Raw genomic sequence first — 17,171 nt, 5'->3', positions numbered from 1 at the left:
AACATCAAAAAAGAACCAGCAGGAGTCTTCCTTTCAAGAGACCCTGATGGTGCACATGTGGCAGCCAAAACATCAAAAAAGAACCAGCAGGAGTCTTGCTTTCAAGAGACCCTGGCGGTGCACATGTGGCAGCCAAAACATCAAAAAAGAACAAGCAGGAGTCTTCCTTTCAAGAGACCCTGATGGTGCACATGTGGCAGCCAAAACATCAAAAAAGAACCAGCAGGAGTCTTGCTTTCAAGAGACCCTGATGGTGCACATGTGGCAGCCAAAACATCAAAAAAGAACCAGCAGGAGCCTTGCTTTGAAGAGACCCTGGCGGTGCACATGTAGCAGCCAAAACATCAAAAAAGAACCAGCAGGAGTCTTGCTTTCAAGAGACCCTGATGGTGCACATGTGGCAGCCAAAACATCAAAAAAGAACCAGCAGGAGTCTTTCTTTCAAGAGACCCTGATGGTACACATGTAGCAGCCAAAACATCAAAAAAGAACCAGCAGGAGTCTTTCTTTCAAGAGACCCTGACGGTGCACATGTGGCAGCCAAAACATCAAAAAAGAACCAGCAGGAGTCTTTCTTTCAAGAGACCCTGACGGTGCACATGTGGCAGCCAAAACATCAAAAAAGATCCAGCAGGAGTCTTGCTTTCAAGAGACCCTGGTGGTGCACATGTGGCAGCCAAAACATCAAAAAAGAGCCAGCAGGACTCTTGCTTTCAAGAGACCCTGATGGTGCACATGTAGCAGCCAAAACATCAAAAAAGAACCAGCAGGACTCTTGCTTTCAAGAGACCCTGACGGTGCACATGTGGCAGCCAAAACATCAAAAAAGAATCAGCAGGAGTCTTTCTTTCAAGAGACCCTGATGGTGCACATGTGGCAGCCAAAATATTTAAAAAGAACCAGCAGGAGTCTTGCTTTCAAGAGACCCTGATGGTGCACATGTGGCAGCCAAAACATCAAAAAAGAACCAGCAGGAGTCTTGCTTTCAAGAGACCCTGGTGGTGCACATGCGGCAGCCAAAACATCAAAAAAGAACCAGCAGGAGTCTTGCTTTCAAGAGACCCTGGTGGGGCACTTGTAGCAACCAAAACATCAAAAAAGAACCAGCAGGAGTCTTTCTTTCAAGAGACCCTGATGGTACACATGTGGCAGCCAAAACATCAAAAAAGAACCAGCAGGAGTCTTGCTTTCAAGAGACCCTGATGGTGCACATGTGGCAGCCAAAACATCAAAAAAGAACCAGCAGGAGTCTTGCTTTCAAGAGACCCTGGTGGTGCACATGTGGCAGCCAAAACATCAAAAAAGAACCAGCAGGAGTCTTTCTTTCAAGAGACCCTGACGGTGCACATGTGGCAGCCAAAACATCAAAAAAGATCCAGCAGGAGTCTTGCTTTCAAGAGACCCTGGTGGTGCACATGTGGCAACCAAAACATCAAAAAAGAGCCAGCAGGACTCTTGCTTTCAAGAGACCCTGATGGTGCACATGTAGCAGCCAAAACATCAAAAAAGAACCAGCAGGACTCTTGCTTTCAAGAGACCCTGACGGTGCACATGTGGCAGCCAAAGCATCAAAAAAGAATCAGCAGGAGTCTTTCTTTCAAGAGACCCTGATGGTGCACATGTGGCAGCCAAAATATTTAAAAAGAACCAGCAGGAGTCTTGCTTTCAAGAGACCCTGATGGTGCACATGTGGCAGCCAAAACATCAAAAAAGAACCAGCAGGAGTCTTGCTTTCAAGAGACCCTGGTGGTGCACATGCGGCAGCCAAAACATCAAAAAAGAACCAGCAGGAGTCTTGCTTTCAAGAGACCCTGGTGGGGCACTTGTAGCAACCAAAACATCAAAAAAGAACCAGCAGGAGTCTTTCTTTCAAGAGACCCTGATGGTACACATGTGGCAGCCAAAACATCAAAAAAGAACCAGCAGGAGTCTTGCTTTCAAGAGACCCTGATGGTGCACATGTGGCAGCCAAAACATCAAAAAAGAACCAGCAGGAGTCTTGCTTTCAAGAGACCCTGGTGGTGCACATGTGGCAGCCAAAACATCAAAAAAGAACCAACAGGAGCGTTGCTTTCAAGAGACCCTGATGGTGCACATGTGGCAGCCAAAACATCAAAAAAGAACCAGCAGGAGTCTTTCTTTCAAGAGACCCTGGTGGTGCACATGTGGCAGCCAAAACATCTAAAAAGAACCAGCAGGAGTCTTGCTTTCAAGAGACCCTGATGGTACACATGTGGCAGCCAAAACATCAAAAAAGAACCAGCAGGAGTCTTGCTTTCAAGAGACCCTGATGGTGCACATGTGGCAGCCAAAACATCAAAAAAGAACCAGCAGGAGTCTTGCTTTCAAGAGACCCTGATGGTGCACATGTGGCAGCCAAAACATCAAAAAAGAACCAGCAGGAGTCTTTCTTTCAAGAGACCCGGATGGTGCACATGTGGCAGCCAAAACATCAAAAAAGAACCAGCAGGAGTCTTTCTTTCAAGAGACCCTGACGGTGCACATGTGGCAGCCAAAACATCAAAAAAGATCCAGCAGGAGTCTTGCTTTCAAGAGACCCTGGTGGTGCACATGTGGCAGCCAAAACATCAAAAAAGAGCCAGCAGGACTCTTGCTTTCAAGAGACCCTGATGGTGCACATGTAGCAGCCAAAACATCAAAAAAGAACCAGCAGGACTCTTGCTTTCAAGAGACCCTGACGGTGCACATGTGGCAGCCAAAACATCAAAAAAGAATCAGCAGGAGTCTTTCTTTCAAGAGACCCTGATGGTGCACATGTGGCAGCCAAAATATTTAAAAAGAACCAGCAGGAGTCTTGCTTTCAAGAGACCCTGATGGTGCACATGTGGCAGCCAAAACATCAAAAAAGAACCAGCAGGAGTCTTGCTTTCAAGAGACCCTGGTGGTGCACATGCGGCAGCCAAAACATCAAAAAAGAACCAGCAGGAGTCTTGCTTTCAAGAGACCCTGGTGGGGCACTTGTAGCAACCAAAACATCAAAAAAGAACCAGCAGGAGTCTTTCTTTCAAGAGACCCTGATGGTACACATGTGGCAGCCAAAACATCAAAAAAGAACCAGCAGGAGTCTTGCTTTCAAGAGACCCTGATGGTGCACATGTGGCAGCCAAAACATCAAAAAAGAACCAGCAGGAGTCTTGCTTTCAAGAGACCCTGGTGGTGCACATGTGGCAGCCAAAACATCAAAAAAGAACCAGCAGGAGTCTTTCTTTCAAGAGACCCTGACGGTGCACATGGGGCAGCCAAAACATCAAAAAAGATCCAGCAGGAGTCTTGCTTTCAAGAGACCCTGGTGGTGCACATGTGGCAACCAAAACATCAAAAAAGAGCCAGCAGGACTCTTGCTTTCAAGAGACCCTGATGGTGCACATGTAGCAGCCAAAACATCAAAAAAGAACCAGCAGGACTCTTGCTTTCAAGAGACCCTGACGGTGCACATGTGGCAGCCAAAGCATCAAAAAAGAATCAGCAGGAGTCTTTCTTTCAAGAGACCCTGATGGTGCACATGTGGCAGCCAAAATATTTAAAAAGAACCAGCAGGAGTCTTGCTTTCAAGAGACCCTGATGGTGCACATGTGGCAGCCAAAACATCAAAAAAGAACCAGCAGGAGTCTTGCTTTCAAGAGACCCTGGTGGTGCACATGCGGCAGCCAAAACATCAAAAAAGAACCAGCAGGAGTCTTGCTTTCAAGAGACCCTGGTGGGGCACTTGTAGCAACCAAAACATCAAAAAAGAACCAGCAGGAGTCTTTCTTTCAAGAGACCCTGATGGTACACATGTGGCAGCCAAAACATCAAAAAAGAACCAGCAGGAGTCTTGCTTTCAAGAGACCCTGATGGTGCACATGTGGCAGCCAAAACATCAAAAAAGAACCAGCAGGAGTCTTGCTTTCAAGAGACCCTGGTGATGCACATGTGGCAGCCAAAACATCAAAAAAGAACCAACAGGAGCGTTGCTTTCAAGAGACCCTGATGGTGCACATGTGGCAGCCAAAACATCAAAAAAGAACCAGCAGGAGTCTTTCTTTCAAGAGACCCTGGTGGTGCACATGTGGCAGCCAAAACATCTAAAAAGAACCAGCAGGAGTCTTGCTTTCAAGAGACCCTGATGGTACACATGTGGCAGCCAAAACATCAAAAAAGAACCAGCAGGAGTCTTGCTTTCAAGAGACCCTGATGGTGCACATGTGGCAGCCAAAACATCAAAAAAGAACCAGCAGGAGTCTTGCTTTCAAGAGACCCTGATGGTGCACATGTGGCAGCCAAAACATCAAAAAAGAACCAGCAGGAGTCTTTCTTTCAAGAGACCCGGATGGTGCACATGTGGCAGCCAAAACATCAAAAAAGAACCAGCAGGAGTCTTGCTTTCAAGAGACCCTGATGGTGCACATGTGGCAGCCAAAACATCAAAAAAGAACCAGCAGGAGTCTTTCTTTCAAGAGACCCTGGTGGTGCACATGTGGCAGCCAAAACATCAAAAAAGACCCAGCAGGAGTCTTGCTTTCAAGAGACCCTGATGGGGCATATGTGGCAGCCAAAACATCAAAAAAGAACCAACAGGAGTCTTGCTTTCAAGAGACCCTGATGGTACACATGTGGCAGCCAAAACATCAAAAAAGAACCAGCAGGAGTCTTGCTTTCAAGAGACCCTGATGGTGCACATGTGGCAGCCAAAACATCAAAAAAGAACCAGCAGGAGTCTTTCTTTCAAGAGACCCTGATGGTACACATGTGGCAGCCAAAACATCAAAAAGAACCAGCAGGAGTCTTTCTTTCAAGAGACCCTGATGGTACACATGTGGCAGCCAAAACATCAAAAAAGAACCAGCAGGAGTCTTTCTTTCAAGAGACCCTGATGGTGCACATGTGGCAGGCTCTTTCCAGCTGCAATTCATCCACTGCACGGAGCATTAAAAAAGTACTGCTCTGTGAAGGGTGAATCATTTGACAAAGCCAATAGGTCCTCTCTATGTGAGAACTGTTGGCTTTGCCAAAGTTTCTTAGCCATGTTGCAACATGGCTAAAAGTAAAGAAAACAAGCATTTGCAATGCAATACGACTCGCATTTGCTAGAGTTTGAGCTATTGGCATTATAAATGACAATGCCTTTTAATAATGTGTTTTGAAAACCTGCAAGCGGTGCGTAAGCACACACTTTGAACTTCTAGTCATTGCTTATGAGACGCAAGGCTGGCAGTAACAGCGCCTCTTTTACTGCCAACCTTGCTTCTCGTAAGCAAGGACTATAAGTGCTTGCACATTTTCAGAACATAAATAAAAGGCAATGTCATTTACAATGTAAATAGCTCAAACTCTTGTAAATGCGAGACCTATTTCGTTGCAAATGCTTGTTTATCCTCCATTCAAGTATTTAATGTATAACTGGTTTCACAACATTAAAAAAAATATTGTAAACGATCAAGTTTCGGCAGTACTGGTAAGTCTAGTCATGGCAATATATAATATTGTATCTCTCCCTGCATTGCATTGCTGTGTTAAACAACTTGGTGGTGTTGATTGTGCCCTAAAATTAGGACAGATGAGTAACTTTTTTTCTGTGCCAATGATGACGAATTCCCGCCGATCTTTTATTTTCTTATTTATTCTTTGCTTTAAAAGCAGAAATTGTTAAAGTGAGGCATCTTACCGATGTTGAAAAGAAAAAAAGATGAATAAATTAAATATTTAAAGTTAAAGTGCGACGTTTGAATGGTCTTAAAAAAATGCATTTGTGAAGGCGCTCGACGCTCAGTGATAGGTTTGATGACAACGGAGCTCCAGCAAGCTCTTTAAACAAGGAGGGAGGGGGTGAAGGGGGGGGGGGGGTGAGAGCGGGTGATTAGGTAACCTGTGGGCAAGCTAGCAGTGCTAGTGCTTAGAGTGGTGTCTGATAGTAAAGCAATGTGCTCCGTAAAATTAGTAGTGTTCAGGAAAACTAAATGCGGGTGCTCCCTTTTAGAGAGATACAGTAATGTGTACACCGGCCGCCTCCGCTTCAGAAGGAGGAGACTGGAATGTCGCCAAAGTAAATCCCCCACCAACTGCCCTCTGTGTTTTAGGGGCAACGCTGGGGTCACTCAGGTCCGATTCAGGTTACCTGAGATGACTAAGTATATTTAAGCTAAAAAGGTGAGACATGATGCGGGGTTGTCACCCTACTTGTTGCTCACAGCAGAAGAATGTAACCGGACTAGCGGTGGTAGTGAGTGACTTCAAGGAGAACTCTGGTGCCCCCAGGCTCCGCAGTGTGTCACATGTCTTGATTCAGTTACGAATCGGGGAAATCAAGAGCTGTGCAAATGGTTGTAGAAATAGGAGTGCTTTGGCCCCACAGTCAGGTGCGTGGCAATCCCTATACAGTGAGTGCAGTGCATGGCTCAGATGAAGCACAGCACTCAAGCTCTTTAAACAAGGAGGGGGGGGGTGAGAGCGGAGAACATGGTGGAGCAAACAAGGAAGCCATTAACAGCACAGCGCTTGTAAAAGGGCGCCGTGCTGATTATGTATGCATGGGTGTGTGTGATACTCGACCTAAAAAGAAGCAGTCCCCAAAATAATATATAAACACTCACAGTGTAGGGAAACTGTAGTTGGTCGGTGCTGCTTCCTACAAAAACAGAAGTGACGTATCCGATCAACAGCCAACAGTAAGCGAGATAAGAAGAGCAATGCCAGAATCAACCAATGGCAAGCGACAGGAGAAATTACTCTGTTTATTGTGTTTACTGTAGGTCTTGCGACAGCGCATGCGCTGTCTACGCGAGACCTACGAATAGTTTTAAAGCATGCTTAAAGCGTACTTTAAAACCATTTGTTTCTTAATTGTTTATTTAGAACAAAACACTTGGTAGAGAGTCTGGCCATGCTTAAGGGAATCATACACGCCACAGCATGTCTTACCCGGGTCCTAAGAAATGTGATCACATCACCTCCATCCTGATGGAACCCCATTGGCTACCCTTGCCATCTTGCATCATCTTCAAACCCAGATGCATCATCTACAAACCCATCACAATCAGCTCCCCTATTTATTCTGCAGAGAAGCTCACTATCTGTGCTGGTTCTCAGCACAGCCACAGCACCATCTGACGGTAGACTAAGAAGTGTACAAATAGAATAAACAAGGCAGCAGGCCTTTTCTATCTGTACACCCAGGCCCTCCTTAACCCCTTCGACGCGCATGACGGAACGGTTCCGTCATGCACGTCGGTTGGGCTGTGCTTATGACGGAACCGTTCCGTCATGGCCCCGCCCGCGCTCAGAACCTTCAGCGTGGCGCGGAAATCCGCGCCGCGCTGAAGGGGTTAATGGACACTATCACAATGCAATAACCATCCACAAACCAGCTTTCTCTCCTATCACTTGTTGACTTCATGGTTGTCTTTGACCCTGTACAGCGCCCCGCTGCCTTTTGGCTAGGCAATACTACATACATACATACATGCATACATACATGCATACATACATACATACATGCAAGACTGTGCAAATATGCTGCAGAACACTTATATGGATGGGGTAGAGGCTTTTCGCTCATACAATTCACAGTGACGAAGCAAATGATCCGCAGGATGTCACGATGACCCCACTAGAGACACAGGGGGCAGGGGCATGTAGAAAGCAGAGAGCTGAAAGAAGAAGTGATGGCTGCAAGGTCAGTCTGAGCAGGTCTGGAAAGGTGAGGAGAACAGAAGCTCTGGAAGGGAATGGGAAGGCAGGAGGTAGCAGTAATGTGGAGAAGGAAAGCTTCGTGGTAGTATAGCGGGGAGCAGGGCAGGGAAATGGCATAGTGAAAGAAGACAGGACATGGGGGGACTAAATAAAAGGGGTACAAAGTAAGTGCTAAAAAGCTATTAAGGCGGTGCCCTGATGTATTCAAATCACTTACCGTAGCAGAGTTTGCTGGGGTTGGGTGCTGAGAGTTAAAATATGTGTTCTTTTTGTGTGATTGCTTTGTGTCTGCTGGAGCATGGTGAACTGGTGCCCATTCTTGGAACCAGTTGCTTCGACAGCAGGCCTGCCTTACCTCTCCTAACCTGAGCCTTCCAGTGGAATGTCCAAACGGGTATTTCTGCATTAATCTCAATCTCCATAGCTTCGTTACCTCTTCTCTGTTTTTTTTTCTCTCTCTCTCCCTCTCGCTCTCTCTCTCTCTCTTCCTCTCATCCTCCCCAACGTGAAGTGCAAGAAAAGTGTTTACCATCATGTAGAAAATTGGGTCCCAATAACTGGCAAGTCAATCACTCACTCGCTCGCTTACCCATTCAGCTGCTTGCTCACTCACTCAAACTTGGCCACTCTCTTGCTCATTCAGTCCCATACTCACTCACTGGCTCACACACACACACGCATGCACGCACGCGCACACACACGCACGCACACACACAGACACACCCTCTTATTTACTCCCTTGATCACTCTGATCTCTAGATGGACAGGCCTGATGAACCACACTTTCTACTGACGTCACTCAGTAGGCCATGGGTCCCCTCTGCCTCTGTGAGACCATGCTGACCTATGACCTTCTTTTGATGCAGCTTTTCTTATATTGTTTTTCCCTCCACCCCCCATGCTCTCTTTAGGCAACCATCGGTGAGGGGGAAAACTCAGAAACCAGCCGGGTGACTGTCAGTGCGTACCAGTCTTTAAGCCAGAGTTACCTCTACATCCAGGCACTCGCCAGCTTGGCGGTGAAGCCTGGCACACTGGCATCCTTTAACCTGAAGCCTGTCACTGCTAAGCCTGAAGCAATCAACTTCCTGTATTATATGGTGAGTCTATGCCTGGGAGCATCTTGATGCTACTATCATCTCCCCTGGGAGGAGGGTGTTAAAGTTGTCTAATGAAGGCACTTGAGGACAATACTAAAACACACAGATGTTTTGCAGGCTTGGACAAGAGTGTGACTGGTGCTATGCCTTAAATGGGACCAGAGAAAGAAAATGAAGACAGACATCAGAACAGATAGACTTAAGGGGTTCTAAAATGTCTCCTGTACCCCTAGGCGGGCAGGTTGCAAAGCCTTTAGCAGCATGTTGAGTCTGTGCATTGGGGTGGCGGTTAATGAGGGCCATCATTCTGTGTAGTGTGGCTCAGTTACCAAATGCTCTAACAATGTCTGTGGATCACTTTCACTGTGGGGCAATAATAGAGGGGCTTGTAAACATATTGGGACAAAATACCTGTGCCACAGTGGCTGCAGGCACACCTGCTGAGCTTCCTTGTCCAGCAGCAACAGCACTGACATGTATTAATATTAAAGGGAGCCCAGAGACCAGGCACTCCAACAGGAATAGATATACAGATGTCATGCAAGGCAGGGATGGAAACAAAACCAGGACAGGACTGGAATCTGAGGACCCAAGATCAGTCGCAGTTCTGGTTTGAGAATCCAAAGAGTGAAAACCAACAAATAATATAGACGTCAAATTAGGGAGTGGAGGTCCGGGTCTGCAAGGCAAGCGGATAGCCAAAGAGGGGATCACGGCATGTGTTTGATGCACCGGTGGAAGGTACTGACACCAATCAAAGCATGTATGCAGACATCCAGGGAGCAGTGGAAGAGTTCTGAAATTGGTCTACAGACCGAGAATTGAAGCAGGAATGTGCCGCTGTGAAATATCTGGTGTAACTTGAAGCTGAAGGTGGGTAAGAGAAAGGAAAGATCATCTTCTCCAATGGGTAATAATGTACTGCGACTGTGCCTTGTGGAGGGCTCTTGAAGACACCATGATGTCTGTCGTTCAGGAAGAGCAGAACAGGGCTCTAATGAAGAAAATGGACCCACGGCTCAGTCTGTGATGATAATCTGTTCAAAAAAGTGAGAGCTAGAAAATATCACAAAATACAAAGCACAAATCATAGATAGAAATCTATCAAGAATATTCAAATTCTATTCCTAAAAAAATTAATTTGAAGAGGCACTTGCAGTTGGAGAGGTTGCAGTAAGTAACCAGCACCAGAAACAGCTGTCATTGAAGTCGCATCAGACTGTCAGCCTTGGCCGGCATCCCAAATCATCACGGACTGACCTCCTGGAAGACACCACGGATTCGAAACACTCACCAAGGGTAGTCATCATGCAATGGGAAAACATATTCAAAGGGCGGCCATCATGCAATCAGTTTCCATCCAGAAATATAAAACAAACACTGGGAAAGACAATCGGTCTTCCCTTTAATAACGAGGTACAGCTCCGCTGCCTTTGGCAGTGCTTGTTAGCTTTTCTGTCGTGACAATTGTAAACATAGTTCATCCTAAATGGCATCTGGTATAGCAGCACACACATATATGCATGTCAAAGACCATTCCAAGATAGTTGGTGGTGCATCAGCACACATGCAAACACATAGCCTTCTTGGAATGGTTCTTGACATATAGGACAAGCATTCCAAGATTACACGTCATGCATGTGCATCCAAGCTCATGCAGGCCACAGCCAGCCTTCTTTTATTTTATTGTTAGACTTTATTATGAATTTACAATTTCAAGATGGCAGATGGTCCTTTTAGAATAAGTAAATAGGAAATATGTGCATAGGAAGTATTTATGTTACATGAAATGTGTTGACCCTCCTGAAGTATAGCAGTAAGAATAGGTGGCGTTTGTCAAATGAGTGGAAAACCTTGAAGAGTTATTAGACGTGTTTTTACTGTTTGCCAAACTGATTAAGATCCAGATATCAGTTATTTCTCATTTCTCCTCATGTATTTTTAGATCACAGAATGGTGTATATATTTTTTATTTGCTTTCTTTTTTCTCTGTCCATTTTCATCTCACTGCTATCTTGTTTCAGCTTCACTCCACCCACAACCCACAATATATCTCCTTTCTCTTTTCTTCCCATGTTGTTAGACCTTCACTTTGTTCCATTCCTTCTCTTTTCTCTTCTCTTATTCCCTTTCTCCCACTCAGTTCCTCTTTCATTTCTTCCTCTCTACATTCTACTCTTATACTGCTCTTCCTTGTGACTTCAGTGTTCCTTATTCACCCCTTCACAGGCTTTGAACAAAGGCCAGATACTCTTCTTGAGGAGAGTGGCAAAGGCAGTTCTCACCAATATCCAGTTCATGGTCACTGAAGACATGATCCCATCTTTCAGGCTGGTCGTCTACTACTACCTCGCGGATGAGATCGTAGCCAACTCGGTGTGGATGGATGTGGAGGATTCCTGCGAAGGAAGGGTAAAAAAACTTGAAAGGGGTGGGGAACTAACACCTTTGCAAGGGAATAGATCTCTTACTTTCTGCAGGGGAGAAGAACGCACTTCCATTTATTTTGTTATTTGGAAAAAGGTATATGATAGCATCTTTATAAAGTAATGAATCAACCAAGATCTGCATTGCTATGAAGAGATCAACAATCTTGTCCCTGCAATTTGTGCTTTGACAGGTAATGGAAATATTAAAAACAGTAAGCCTGCCAGCAATGTTAAAAAGTGAGAAGAATATAAGTAAATTGAAAGACCATTGATTGCGAAACGATGGGAGAGTTGTGTACACTGTATTAGTCCCTGTGTAGAACAGAATAAAGTTCATTGGGTTAAAGTCAATTTGAACTAAAGTCTGCTTGATCTACTTGCCCCAAGAATTTAGAGTTCATTTGACCAAAAGGTAAATCTATACATGCAGATTTTTTTACGTGTAAATTTACTCCTGCACCGATTTGTAAATCTACATTTGTTTGGTATTCACCATTTCTGATTGTTGATTTACACCTAAGTGTAAAATTACATGTCTCCAGGCACTGAAACCAGAGGGTGGAGGCATCTAAAACTGAACGTACAAGTTTAAAGTTATTACAAGTTACTTTTTTACATGCAAGCTGTGATCTCCAACCCCTGGGCAGAGATCAATACCACATGGGTAGAGGTCTCAACCACTGGGGAAGAGATCTCCAGCACTAGGGCAGAGATCTCTTTATGATAAAGGATAGTATACAGTTTAATATTTTGAAAAAAGACATAAAAAATATTTCAATGTAAAATATAATTGTAAATTACTTCAACATCATTATTATTAACCTAGATAATATAATGGAATAAAATGTTACAGCACATTAACTCATCAAACTAAATGCTTATTAAATATTCAAATAAATAATGGGGAGAACCTGGCAAGGAATGAAACGCGAAAGCGCTCTATGGGAATGCAGACTCGATTGACTGGTAACCTTCGACAAACCTAGATTTCAAGTGCCTACATTTTTATGAGTGGTGAAATATTGCGGGGCGATCTGGGTTGGGAAGAGCCCAACAGCCACCCCTACACACCGGAGTTCCCTCTATGGTCCCTACCTAAGTTCCGGGAAGTAGCACGCATACATGATTGTGTTGCATGGATGGAAACGGGGGTATGCATGGTTGGGGATGTGTCTGACAATGGTACCCTACATACATTTGAAAAGGTAGGTGACGTATATCTCTTTGCCAGAGGTCAGTTCCTGACATTCATTGCAGTGATGGGTGTAGTCGCTGGTACATGGGATTCAAATGGGAATGAAGCCCTAGGTCCAAGGCGCTTCTGGTGTTCCTTACTCATGGAAGTGATATGCCGGCGGTGATGTATTTGCATAATAAACGGGCAATAGCGGGCAGATTGAAAGTATCTGAGGATCACTGGTGGCGGTGTCTGGGCTATGTGTCTGTGGTATCTAGGAACCCCACGCTTCTACTACACTCAAATCAAATGTTTACGTCATATATACCTGTCCATGGAGTGTTTAGGGAAGATGGCTAGGGCAATTGGCACTGGGAGTCCCTGATGTAAAGCACTGAATGCAAATGTTTTGTCAAATGAATAATTAGGGGCTTTTTGGAGAAAGTGCTTCGTTTCCTTGCAAATGTTATGGGTGGGCAGGTGCAACTGGGGCAAGTCCCATGGTTCAAATGGCATAAACATTCTGCAGGGTTTCTGGGTCTGGCATTGATTTCGGCGAAGTAGATCATATCCATGTCTTGGAAAGCCGCGCTGCCACCAGAGTCAGAGTATGGTTAAAAGATGTGCACAGTTGAGCGCAAGCTGATGTTGCAGCACAAATGGGAATACATAAACGGGCAGAGGCGCATAAGACTTGAGACCCATTTATGATCATGAAGGAAGATTGACAGGATAAATACACTTATCGCTAATATGATTAATAGTGTGGTTGGTACTGTCTTAAGAATAAGTGTAAGTGCACCATGCCAAATTTTAGAGTGCGAATGCCATGCAGAACTAATATAACCGTACCCTGACAGCTGACCACATGATTCACGATTTATGTGAAGCAAGGCATCTTTTCTACCAGCTGATCAGACTAGTTTACTATCAATCATTATCATTGATGGGCACCCATGTCCTGTCATAGTGGTTCCTTTTGATGTTATTACAATGTTCCAAACTGTGGTCACTCAGAAGGCAAATTGTCAAGAGTTATAAATACAGTCTAGAATGCTTTATTATGTTTTTATTATGCTGTACTGATTATTATGTACCTGTATGTGACTAAAAATGTAATAAAGAGATATTGAACTAACAAGTAAAAAAAAAATATTAATAAATGGATTTATGAATATTTTTCAATACAATCAAAATATCCACCTTTACCAGCATTTTAATATCAAAATAATATTTAGTAAATGTATTTCAAATAATTGTATTTTTCATTAATATTTTAATTAACTAAAACATTTTAATAAATATTTTTCAATAAAATTGAAAAATCCACCTTTACTAGCATTTTAATATCAAAAGAATCTTTAGAAAATGTATTTAAAATAATTGTAATTTTCATTAATAGTTTAATTAAATAAGCAAATTTAATAAATATTTTTCAATAGAATTTAAAAAATCCACCTCTACTAGCATTTTAATATCAAAATAATATTTAGTAAATGTATTTAAAACAATTGTATTTTTCATTAATAGTTTAATTAAATATTTTTTTTAAAGTACCTAATATTTAATTTTTAACTTATTGCAATGTTTAACGCTAAAACATTTTAATAAATACACAAATGTGTGTGTGAGATTTATTTTATATTAATTCCTATAAGGTTTTATTTTAAGTCCTTGCTTCTATTATTTTCTATGAAAGTTTGTTGCAGTACCTATGAGTGGCCATGTCCGGTGCTAGACTTACTCCAAGGCTGGACTGGAGAACATTTACAACTGTTTTGTGACATTTTAGGCTGTAGTAATTTTAGAAGTGTAGTTTGTGAATAGTAATGGTCTAATACTTTTGCGGTTGGGTGTTCATGTTAGTTTGACCCTCCCTAAACCCCAACTTAAACCTCCCTAAACCCTTCTTACTTTTTTCTTTAACATTATTTTCAATTTTCTTAAATACAAAAGAAGTATGTATGCATATCTGTTCACCTTTGCATCATCATACATTGTCGCAATATAGCAGTACATGTCATCAAAATTACTGTATTTGCCAGGGAGGTAAAAGTTGCAACATTAGTATAACATTTTGAAACATGAAAGTCCTTCTCAAGCACCCTCCTGTCCATCCATAAAATCTTAGTAGACGTGTCATACATTGCACTACTTTGACCCGTATCCGGATAGGTCATGCCCATCTACAATGCAATTAAAGCGTAAGGTTATGTAATGATAAGTTTACCCCACTCCCTCTGGAACAATGCCCAGCTGGGAGCTGGAATCCTGGCGTATAACCTCAATGTATGAATGATAGGGGCCCCATATGTCCTTAGGCCGGGACGTGCTAGGCATTACGCTGCCGTAGACTTCGCTATGTACATTGCAAAAGGCCAGGCTGTGCAGCCAATTCTGGACAATAGGAACAGACTTACGCCCCAGTGGACTGCCACTTCCCGTTTCGCTAGTAGGAGACCCAGGGATGCGAACCACCTGATCTTCTTGGGGAAGTTGACTGTATATCCCAATAGGGCCACTTCCAGAGTGGAGATCAGAGGTATATTGATCATTTTCCCTAGCGTGTGATGTATACGTTCCCAGTAGCGCTGCAGTTTTGGGCAGCTGGGAGTTGGAATCCTGGCGTATAGCCTCAATGTATGAACGATAGGGGCTCCATATGTCCTTAGGCCGGGACGTGCTAGGCATTACGCTGGCGTAGACTTCGCTATGTACATTGCAATAGGCCAGGCTGTGCAGCCAATTCTGGACAGTAGGAACAGACTTATGCCCCTAGTTGTCAGCCACTATCCGTTTCGCTAGTAAGAGACCCAGGGATGCGAACCGCCTGATCTTCTTGGGGAAGTTGACTGTATATCCCAATAGGACCTCTTCCAGAGTGGAGATCAGAGGTATATTGATCATTTGCCCTAGCATGTGATGTATACGTTTCCAGTAGTGCTGCAGTTTTGGGCATGCCAAAGTAAGATGTGCCAAGTCGGCATGAGGTGCGGAGCATTTACGGCAGTTGTGTGGTTTGGACGGGTCTATTTTTTGCGTGCCATAGCAGGGGTGAAATATTTACGGCGCAGGAGTTTGAAATGTAGGAGCTTGTACCGACGATTTAGTGAAATGTCCTGTGTGACTGTGCAGCATTTGGCACATTGCTCATCTGTGATTGATCGCCCCAGGTCGGCCTCCGAAGCGCTGCGGACTTTGGCGTCATTTATGGGTTTCAGAGCAGCACATGTCTTGTATAGCTTTGAAATTAAGTGAACGCTACTAGTGTTTTCTATAATCATCGTGAGATGGGGGAACAAGGCCGGCTCGATTCGAAAGGTCGGCAAGGTGGAACGTAGGGCGGATCTGATGTGGCCCAGGACAAACCTTTCCATGATGCTCCCCGATTGGAACCAAGCATCCTCTGATAATGAAAAGATGTGACCCCCAGGGTACAAATCGCCCAACCGTGAAAGCTCAAATGTTGTCAGAGTACGCTGCACCATCCGTTCACCCGTGATTGAAATCCAACAGTTGATGAGGATGGGTAGCGCCGAAGATTACAGTGTATCAGCTCCAGTGAGCCTGCGTAGTATATTCCATGCCCAGCTTGTGGTGGATACAGTTTGGATGTCTTGGGGATCTCTGGGGTAGGACAGTCGAAAGCCGCTCCGGGAGAATGAGATCTGCTTTCGGCCTCAAATATGGAATCTGGGCGTCCAGGTGAAACCAGGAGTGAGAGTAGCTACATTGAGCCACCACTGGAAATCCGGGACACTGTATACCCCTCTGTCATATGGCAGCGTGAGGAGTGACCACCTGCTTGTGCACCCCATACCACGTGGGTTAGAAGGGTACAGAGTGTTCAAAAAAAGCTATTAGTGAGAGGAATTGGTATGTTGTTGAAGAGATATAGAAATTTGGGGAGTACTATCATCTTCAGAATCAAAACTCGGCCAGCGAGTGACAGGGGTAGTCTCAGCCATTTCTCTATTTGTGTGCAAGCGTGTCTATGGCTCGCCCATAATTTAGACTTATTATTTGGGAAGTGTCCAAATGAATATGGATACCTAAATAGTCATTGCACCACTCCAGATGGAATTCCCATTCCCACGGTTTTGTGCTAACTGTTAAAGGAAGGATGACCGATTTATGCCAGTAGAGGCGTAGGCCTGAGAATCGGTCGAATCTGATAATTTCCCTGATTAGCGGGTCTCAGTTATTTTGGGGGTGTCTGACGTATAGGATCGTGTCGTCCGCGTACAGCGAAACCAGGAGGGGGCCAGTGTTGAATTGTAGGCCTCGTTGTGCCGTTCCTGAAAGTGGCGGATCAACAGATCCATAACCAGGGTAAACAATAAGGGGGACAAGGGACAACCCTGTCGGGTCCCGCGGAAGGGCTGGAAGGGTTGGGAGAGTGTGCCATTTAAGGGCAGCCTTGCTGTCGGTTGATTTTATACAAACGCTGTCGTAGCGAGGAAGCCCATGGGCATGCCCATTGTCAAGAATTCCTGTCATACAAGGGAAACACGCCCTTATGTAAACAGGAGAGCTGTTACATAACTCAAGGGAAACACGCCCTTATGTAAACAGGAGAGCTGTTACATAACTCAAGGGAAACACGCCCTTATGTAAACAGGAGAGCTGTTACATAACTCAAGGGAAACACGCCCTTATGTAAACAGGAGAGCTGTTACATAACTCAAGGAAAACACGCCCTATAAAGGGAGGAACCGGGAGGTACAAGGCTGTCGGATATTGTGTTTACACCGACGTACCTGCTTCGTGAAGAGC

General features: G+C 44.3%; 1 protein-coding gene across 1 annotated transcript in view; it reads left to right on the top strand.

Moving 5' to 3' along the window:
* The window catches only part of LOC146869242 (complement C4-like), a 550,923-nt gene that overhangs the window by 218,431 nt on the left and 315,321 nt on the right, over positions 1-17,171 (top strand). Inside the window, exons 12-13 of the mRNA XM_085646117.1 lie at positions 8,601-8,789; positions 11,019-11,201. Of these exons, the coding sequence (XP_085502243.1) occupies positions 8,601-8,789; positions 11,019-11,201 (372 nt within the window). The remainder of the gene's footprint in view (positions 1-8,600; positions 8,790-11,018; positions 11,202-17,171) is intronic.

This window comes from Triturus cristatus, chromosome 1_1 (genome assembly GCF_964204655.1).
Source record: "Triturus cristatus chromosome 1_1, aTriCri1.1, whole genome shotgun sequence".
Classification (NCBI taxonomy): domain Eukaryota; kingdom Metazoa; phylum Chordata; class Amphibia; order Caudata; family Salamandridae; genus Triturus; species Triturus cristatus.
Note: the sequence above shows the minus strand (reverse complement) of the source record. Positions and strands in the feature narration are given on the sequence as shown.